The sequence below is a fragment of the Crocodylus porosus genome, unplaced genomic scaffold (assembly GCF_001723895.1).
Source record: "Crocodylus porosus isolate Cpor-Errol unplaced genomic scaffold, CroPor_comp1, whole genome shotgun sequence".
Taxonomy (NCBI): domain Eukaryota; kingdom Metazoa; phylum Chordata; order Crocodylia; family Crocodylidae; genus Crocodylus; species Crocodylus porosus.
Genome location: NW_017728906.1, coordinates 184,239,720 through 184,249,108, shown reverse-complemented (window position 1 = coordinate 184,249,108; position 9,389 = coordinate 184,239,720). Strand labels below are relative to the sequence as shown.

General features: G+C 43.0%; 1 protein-coding gene across 2 annotated transcripts in view; it reads left to right on the top strand.

The window, feature by feature from the left end:
• CEP57 (centrosomal protein 57) overlaps nt 1-9,389 on the top strand; it is a 29,705-nt gene that overhangs the window by 6,959 nt on the left and 13,357 nt on the right. For both annotated transcript variants that reach the window (XM_019530305.1, XM_019530306.1), the window contains exons 2-3: nt 3,286-3,442; nt 7,036-7,215. In XM_019530305.1, coding sequence (XP_019385850.1) covers nt 3,286-3,442; nt 7,036-7,215 — 337 coding nt within the window. The remainder of the gene's footprint in view (nt 1-3,285; nt 3,443-7,035; nt 7,216-9,389) is intronic.

The following is a 9,389-nucleotide window of genomic DNA, read 5'->3' as shown; positions in this document are numbered from 1 at the left end:
ACAAGCTGATACTGAGTGCTGGGAAAAGTGGCCCCTCGCCCACCCCATGGCCAGTGCCCCGCACTGCAGCTGCTCACAACCTGCCTGGGGCTGTCTGTGCCTGCTCCGGACAGCCCCACATGGGCTGCGAGCACCTGTAATGTGGGGCGCCGAACTTGGGGCAGGTGAGGGTCCGCTTTTCCCCATGCTCAGCACGAGCTTCTTCCCTGCTGGCAAGCAGAGGGTCGGGACTATGCGCTGCCCCCCGCCTGTACCACAGGGCTGGGGGGCCAGTGGGAGCACAGGGCCCGCACTGGTGTCCTGGGGCCAGTGCCAGTGGGGGCCCAGAACAGGGTGGCAGGAGCGCGGGATCCTAGCTGGCAGGGGCTCTGTGGAGCTGGGCCAGCTCCCCTCTCCCTGCTGGTGCAGCCCAGCCCAGCTCCACAGACCCCTGCCAGCCTGTGCCCCACTTTGAGCCGCACCAGTGCTGACCCTGGGACAGTGGTCTCAAGACATTGGGATGTTGGTCCCAAGATGGTGACCGGGGGCGGGACACCTGTCAAGGGGTGGGGTAGCTGTAAAGGGGCGGGACTACCTATGTGGCCCTTGACAGCCTGCCAAAACTGAGTAAGTGGCCCTCCGCTCAAAATAATTGCCTGTCCCTGGCCTAGATAAATCCAGTTCATCAGTGTATGTTTTCTCTCTTGTTTATATGGGTACATCTTGATTTAATTTATTTTTATTTCAGTTGCTCCAGTTAGTTAGTTAGAAAACGTTAGTTTCAGGGAATGTTCTGTTTTAGATTGTAACTCTAAAACAATTTCTTATAATGGGGTATTTGGTAAACTTCTATCAGGGTACGTGGGAGGCAGAAGATGGATTTGGATATGGTACCCCCCCCCCTTCCTCCCCCAAAAATGTTCATGTACATCCATGTACCCTTGGGTTGAATATCCTGAAATATGTATAAAGGGGCTGTCTTCTGTAATAAGTGAAAAAATCAGGATTCAGGCCTAAAAGAACTAAGCAAATCTTATGCAAGAGGCAGGGCCAGGCTATCATGATAACTGAGTTTTTCTGGGTTGTGTGGGTATGGTGGTCAGTTGTGTATTTTGGCTGTTTTACCAGCTGTATCTTGAACGTTTTAATTTGAAATCCAATTTGCTATTTGTCAGTAAATTGCAAAACATCTGGAACAGCCCAATCCTGTTGACTTGCAGAGTATCATAGGAAACATTCATAAGTAAACCCTATTTGGCAGCATGGAGTGTAGCAATTTAGAGTGTGGCAAGGAATGTTTGTCTAAGGAATACCGTGGTTAATACTTGGCAGGATGTTTGTCAACATTGATCCCAAGCAGGTGTCTATATTGACCCTGCTTTGCAACATTCAGATTTAGTGTATGTAGCCAGTGGCCAAAATTGCCTAAACAACATACAGCTCAGAGTGAGGGTGGCAAATATTTATTTTGCTTTATATTACATAGTGTTATTAAGTTTAAATAGACTGTCTAAAAAGGGCGGGGGGGAAGCTAATGGATGCTGTTGGTCTGATGGCATTTAGTCATTTACTATATTCTTTATTTATACTTTGTTCCAGGTTTCCTGTTTGCGAACATGTTTAACTGACTACTAAAGGGGTTCCCTATATGCTGGATGTTAATGTGTCTGTATGTAATCCATGTGTGCTGGCTGGACTGCTGAATATATTCCCAAAGGCATATATTCCAGTGGCACTTACAGGCTTGTATCTGCTTTCCTTCTGAGATTAGTCCTGTTTCTGCTATTAATAAATATTGGGGCAAGGAGAGGTGAGAATCCAAGTTGTCTGTATGACTCGTAGTTCAATTTCACAATTCTGTACATTGTGCTTGCACACTATCATAATGTAGCTCTAACCTTAATCATCATTTCTTAATTTTAGTGCTTTCTGATACTGATGAACCACATTTCTTTTACAGTGAGATTTGGTTATGATTGAGACTGGCATCACCTTAGGATTTTCTTTTCTTTTTTCCTTTCTCACCTCCTGAAATTCTTCCTTGTAGTGCTTTAAGTGGCTCTACATGATGCTGTGTGATATGAGTTTCTGGCTCCATACTTAATTGAAGACGTAAATGTTTTCCCCCCTTAAAAAGCAAGCAAACACTAGTGGTAGCAAAACTCAGGTAGCACTAGAACTGGCAGGTTTTTCAAATTGTCACATGATTTCTAAAATAAATATTTAGTGGAAAACTATAGGAGGTTAAAAAGGCCACCTTTCTGATATCCAGTTGCATGCATTTATTTTGTTATTGCTGCACCCATCGTTAAGCAATAACAACTGAAACAATAGGCTGCTTGCAGACGTTAAACAACAAAAACCAAAAAAACATGTTTTACCAGAAGCAGCAGCTTGTTGCTTCAACTTGGCTCTGCAGCATCTGTATAGATGAGGCTCTTCAACAGAGCTTTTTGGCACTTTTATCACTTTATTAGATAAAAGTCCCAAAAAAGCCCAACTAAAGCACCCAACCTATACAGGTCAGGTGAGCTGGCTTCAACTAACATGGTGCCTCTTCTGGGCATGCACTGAGCTCAGCATGTGAAATGCTGTATTGTTTTTTGTTTGTTGGTTTGTTTTTGGGGTTTGTTTTGTTTTTTAATGCCTGCAAGGAGCTTGTGTGTTCATTTAGGAGATGTAATACCAGCGTTTTACTTAAATCCTCTATGCCAAACGTATAGCAGAAACCTTAAGTACAGTGGAGTGTATTCAAATTTTCACCACACACCATGCATATTCTCTAAGGAAAAGACTCCCGTATGAGTTCCTACAAGTAAATAGAAATCAGCCAAATCCTGGAAATTGGAAACTATGGAATGGAACCGAAGAACAAATTTGTCTGGTTACATCAGAGGCTATTTTAAGTTCAGTTAGGTTTAAAATGATGCTTGTAGCCAAAATTGTGGTAAAGAAAATCTGCAGTGGTAGCTTCTGACAAAAAATGAAACTGTTGTTGTCTTTGTTCATCCATCAAGAATTGGTAAGAAAGAGGTCCACCTTATAGACAGATTAAATGAAAAATGCACAAGCTGCTGTGAGCCGCAGCTCACTTCATCAGGAACAGGGAATAGTTGAGGATGAAGAGAAACATACTGCATTTGAGGGTGAGAGCTTCTCTGCTCCCCTTTTTGGGCTCTTCATAGGACATGTAATCAGCCTCTTCAGCGATTAATTATAATTAACATCACATCTTGTTCTCTCTGCTTGTTGCAACTGGTGTCTGCGAAAAGAGGACTCCAAGTAACAACTGTGCTTCATTTTCAGGGTATGTTCCAAGGAAGTGGTAAATCTGCATCACTCACAGGTGGACTCTCCTCAGCTTCATTTGTAGACTATCCCAAGCACAAGCCCTTCATTAATTCTGATCTGCTGCACACCCCTGGGAGACCAGTAGTACCATATCCAGAAAGTAACAGCAGAGGTAATAATATATAAATCCAGCCAAATCCTGTCTGTCTTGGATGTTTCTAAAGCTTCTGTCAGGAGTTCTAAGTATCCTGTAACACATTCCTCATTTTCCTTGTAATTTCTCCTCTTTCTTTCTTTTTTTTTTTTTTTTTCCTTTCTTGCTTTATTCTCCTAATTTCCTCACTTGATTCACCTGAAAGGGATTTGTCCAGGGAAAGGTTAAATAAACAAGGTGTTTGTTTGAAGTGGACAACTGAGTTTAGCTTTTGCTCCATAGCTGGGATCCCACTGTGGGAGAATGTCTTGCCTCCTGAGCCAGTTAAGTTTTCCTAGGTAGGAGCAACACAGTTCTTAGTGCAAAGGTTCCCCAACTTTTTTTCTTATTGCATACCATCTTCCAGATTTACCAGCTGCCCACATACCCCGACCAGCATCCATTTTACATTTTAACCCCTTAAATGTCAATTATTGTTAAAATGAAAATTAAATCTGCCATTACACAATTTCTCCTGCATTCCCCCCAGAGATGTCTTGTGTGCCACAGTCTGGGGCCCCCTGCCTTAGTGGATGGATAGCTGGCTAATAGCATTTCACAGAGTCCTATGAGTAATGTCACCTCTCCTTATCAGTAATTAGGGGTTTCTTTGAGCTCAGAAGGTTTTACTGTAGAATAGTTTTGTAGATGAGGGGGAGGTTTGGTGTCTGGAAGCTGGGGGAGATGTTCCAGGGTTAAAAAATAAAAGTGTAAGAATTGCCCAAGAAACTCCAAGGACATGGCAAAAGCTTTTAAAGCATGAGCGGGGATGAGATGAAGTGACATCAGCACTGTAGGGAGGGGTGGAAGGTAAAGAGCTTTACTAGATGGGAGATGGAAAAAAGGGGAGGTAATGAACATTCATACTCCAGGTTATAACATAACGTGATTGTAGTGTGGGTCTGACTGGGGAAGTGGAGTGGCATTTAAAATGCAGTATGTGCTCTGGCTTGAACATGCTGCTGATATCTAATTAGGGAACAGATAGCTGAAATATAAGAATGTTCAAGTGTAGAGAAAGGGTGCTCTCCTGCTAATTATTGATGAAGCCATGTTTCTTGCTGGTGCCATATACGGTATAATCACAAACTGAAACCAAAGTGTGCATCTTATTCCAGCTTTCATTGTTGAAAAATGAGAAATTTGGAACATAGCCTGGCAATTTGGCAGAAATAGGATGCAGTTGCTTTAATGGTTCTGAAGATTTATTTTTTAAAGCTGTAAAGGTGCTTGGCACAACTTTAGAATCTTGTTCTTACTTGAATCCAAGGTGACTTTGACTTCAGGGCAACTCCCCAATAATTAGATTCTATGTATGGAAACAGTATACATTTATTATAATTTTCCATGTGTAGAATCTAATTATTGGCAGGATGTCTTTAAATTTGTCCTGCCAACTGTTGCAGCAGGGCATGCTTACCCTCCAGCTTTGGTCCTGTTCCAGCCCAGGTACTGGAGCAACCATGCGCTCTATGCCCTACCACTCCAAGCAGCAGCTTCGGAGGGTAAGAGGCAGTGGGGAGGGAGAAGCAGAGGCTGCTGGGGAACAGAAATGAAGTTGGGACGAGTGGCTATAGTTGCTTCACCTCACCCCCATACTCAAATCCAGGATGAGGGAATTTTTCCTCATTAAATGGGGGAGAATTCCTCCTTTTAGATTCAAGTAAATATGGTAATCTAGCATCCTGCTGTCAGTTGTGGAAGAGTTATGCTGTCTATAACTCTGCACTTCAACTGTGCAGCTACCTGAATATTTTACTACATTTGTTCTTGACCATGACTTCTAATTGCTAAGGATTGTATAGTTGTCACACAAATATTCACCCACACAATTATCATAGCTACTTTGAGGACCACAAAGTTCTTCACTCATTCTCCCATGCATAAATAATTCACTTTGGAATTTGTCAGCTGTTGCAAAACTCAGTTTACTAACTGCTCTTTCTTTTCCAAGACTTTTTCCTGAAATACTAATACCCCTTTCTGGGTGTAGTAATCTTACTCCCAAATGCACAAATCTTTTATTAAAGGTGCATTCTTGCTTTGCTTCACTGTGGCTGCATCCAGATGAGCACAGCTGTGCAGTACTCACATTCAGTTGTTCTCTCTGCTTCAAGGGAACACCATAGGGGGGACAGGAGCTGACCCCTGGATATCCACAGGTCAGAAAAACCCATGGGGAAAAAAAGGTGGAGCAGTGCACGCAAGGGCAGCATGCGCTGCTCAAAACCAGAACCTGGCCAGCTGGAGATGCACTCCAGCTGCCAGCCAGGCTCTGCGCAGCAGGATTGCTATTGCTACAGCCCCAGGAGGTGCCCAGGACCCCAGGTAAGGCTGCGGGGGCCAGCCCAGTACTGGCCCCAGCCTCTTCCACCCCACCCACGGTAACCTGCCACATGTCACAAGATGTGTGGCACAGGCATTCCCAAGGGACAAGTAGCGGTGGCACAAGGTGTCCTGCTGCTTGTTTTCCTTGGGGAACCAAGCATCCACACGTGTGGATGCAGCCTGTGGGTTTCAGTCTTAGGCTATTGCGCTACTGTGATTTCAGCAATAGAAATCTGGAGATATTTTTTGCATAGGTGTTATGTATGGTGTTTTAGCTAGACTCTTGATAGGTTGTGTGTCCATTGCAGGAGTATACAGTATTTCTGAATGACATAAATGCATTAGATTGCAGTTGGTCCATCTGCTGGTAATGTGTTGCTCATTCTGTTATAACTGCCTTGGGGTTAGTTGAAGGCAGTTTTGAGGGGTAATGTTAAAGGGTGGGTTGGGATTAAGAGAATGGTGGTCGCATGGCATATGGGAGTCGAATTGAATGGGGAGGAAAGAGAACTGGTGCAGAAACAAGAGTGGAAGAGTCCTACAAATGTGGCATCCATAAGGGTAGGTTAGGAGAACAGAGGAGCCCTTGGAACAAGAGGGTTTTACAGCTCTTCTCCCTCATCCTTTCTGGTTCAGTGAGCACTCACAGTACAACTAATGCATTGGTGGGGTTTGTGGCCATGCCAAAATGCTACTGTGTGCTTTAAAATCAGACTTATTTGCTCAGTGCACAGAGGAGTACCAGCTTTTCATCTCAACTGCTAGCTAGGTGCTGAAGTTCCTTACCAGTTTCCAGTGAAATGAGATGCATTCAGTATATTTATTGTTCCCATTAATTTACACAGGACTCTTCTGTGTTGTGGTTGGGTACTAGATACAGTTACCAAGCAGGTGTCAAGTGCCAGTGGGAAAGGATCAGCAGCCCAGAAAGATAACCAGTAATATTTGCAGTGTTAAGAGCCAGAGCCCAAGATCCCACTATCTGCCCCAACCTTTGAACAAGATGCTTTAAAATGCAGCTCCTTCTGAAACATTTAATTGAAGCCAGTGAGCCACAGCCTCAACAATTCCATGGATGTGCAATTATCAAGGTGAAACTTCTCCTAAAGCCAGTTAACATTTTGGGGGGAATAACGGATCTGGAGATGGTGGCTAAGCATTCGCTGGTAGATCCATAACAACCTGAGGCAGTGCCTTTGGTTGAGGTGTGATAAGAATTTCTAATCATTTTGGGTCAATTGCAGCAATCCTTTCTGCTTTGAAGAATCTCCAGGAAAAAATTCGCCGGTTGGAGCTGGAACGAATGCAGGCAGAGGAGAACGTGAAGCATCTAAGCAGAGAAACAGCTGACTATAAGAAAGTGCTAACTGAACAAATTCAACAGAGGGAGCAATCCAAGACTGAGGTGTCAAAGCAAAATCAAGGTTTGTTTGCATTTATCTTTTGCATGGTAACAAAGCAATATCAGAGCAAGCACCAGCCAACTTAACCCAGATGTATTAGCACTGGAGAATTTTCAACCAAGATGTACAAGTACAATTTGTTAACTTCATGGGTCCTGCATAGGTGGAGAAATTCAACAAAATAGTTTACGATTAAGACCTTGACTGTGCTGGGTAACTTGCAAATATTTATCTGCGTTGCTTCAGCCTTTGCACAGCTACCAGTGATGGAAGCTGCAGGCAGACTGTTTTGTCTCGAGTGTAGCCTTGTCCTGTGTTCAGCAGGTTTGAACCCAGATACGTAGCAGGGTTAGCTTCCTTTCTTCTCTTTCCTCTGCAGAAATGAGGGTTTTCAGATTAGGCACTGAGGTGCTCCAGCTTTTGCTGCAGTTTTTTTATTTTAAAATGCAATGCTTTTCTGAACAGCTGTGTTGTAGGCCTCCAGTGTGGTCAGTGACTGAAACACCATGACAATGAATGTAGACTTTGGACCTAGTGTCAGCCTTAGTTATGACATGTGCTTAGCCTTGCATTTTAGTCATAAGCAGTAGAATAGGAAAGTAGAATGAAGTTTGTTGGTCAAGCCCACTAGTATTGGGCCAGGCCAGGTAGAAATAATGTATTATGGATAACACTAATGGTGGCTAATGTAACAGCTGTAACAACTTGATATTTTATCTTTTGATGAGAATTGAGTTGTGTGGCTCATTGGAATTCTGTTAAATGACAGTGTATTTCTGTTGACTGAGTCTGTTAAGGGAGTAATTGACTGAGTCTGGTAATATGAGTAATTGCTTGTTGCCAGAGCTGATAATTTTCAAGGGACCTGTTCAATGCTACAAAGTGCAGCTAAAGCAAGAGGCCCCAAAAGCCTATTTCTGAGTGACCGCCGAATGAACTTTTTTTAGACATGACTCCTAGCAAAGGAAAGAAAGCAATTCACTTGTCTAGCTGAGCCAGGTCATTTCAGAGCATTATTATATGCTATAGCTATGATATAGTTTAACCAAATGTATTGAATAGTTTTATAATGGATATTTTCATTAAAATTCTTAGACAAGTCTATAAAAACAAAACAGCTTAGTCAGTGGTGACTGTGAACTAAGGTGGAGAAGGAAGAGAAGAGAAGAAATGCTATATTGAACAGCATTCCACAATGGCAAAGGGAAGGAGATAAGAAAGTATTCCCCCTGTAGTATATCTTTCACAGGAACATAAATCCCAGCTAATTTATATCTTCCAAGTCCACAAGAGAACTAGTTCAGTTCCAAAAGTTTCAAAGAACAATTACTAGAATATTAGAATAAACCATCTATAAATATAAAGCAGTGATTATCAACAGGGTTACTGTGTCCCTGAGGTCCTTTCAAGGATACCGCAGAAAGTGCAAGGAGATAAGCAGACAAAGGTAGCCTCAGGCTTCAGGTGTGAGGAGATAAGCAGATATAAGGGCAGGCTTTGCTCTCCCTGCCTAGCTGTTCCCCTACCCTGTCTGTCTGTCCCCTCTGCTTGAAGGTAAGACCTGTAATAAATACATTTTTGAAATGGGGTGCTGCTCAGTTCATAGAAGTTGTGGACTTGTGTCTGATGCTTTGAATCTAAAAAAGGTCAAGACCTACTAATATAGAATATAGGCTCAAGGAAAAGACTGCGGGGTGGGAGGAGGGGAATGGGACTCCACAAGTTCAAGAAGACTTGCTGTCAGTCTGTATACTACCTTCTGAACCGCACCATCCCCCTCCAGCTGGTGAGAATCTATGTTATGCTCTATTATTTTGGTGGGGAGCTAAATGTGCATTCAAGTATTTGTCCTTTTGCTTTTAGGGTGTGACAAAAAGGGTTAAACAGTAGATTTGTTGGGGGTGGGGTTGTTTTGTCTGTTTTGTTTCCCACCCCCTCCCAGGGGTGTTAACTAGGGGAATTGTAGCTGTATATTAAGGACCTTGTTACACAGTAACTTTAAGCAGCTTCTGGAGCTCTTAAAACCTGGACTGGCTGCATGTTAACACCATTTAAATGGTTTAAAGCACTCATTATTTGGTTTAACAATATGCCACTTCAGGGCAGGATTATTTCTAATCTGCTTAAATGTGCTCCTGTTCCATTAACTTGTGGCTACTCTACAGCTTTTCTGCCCAAGATAAAGTCCTCCAGCA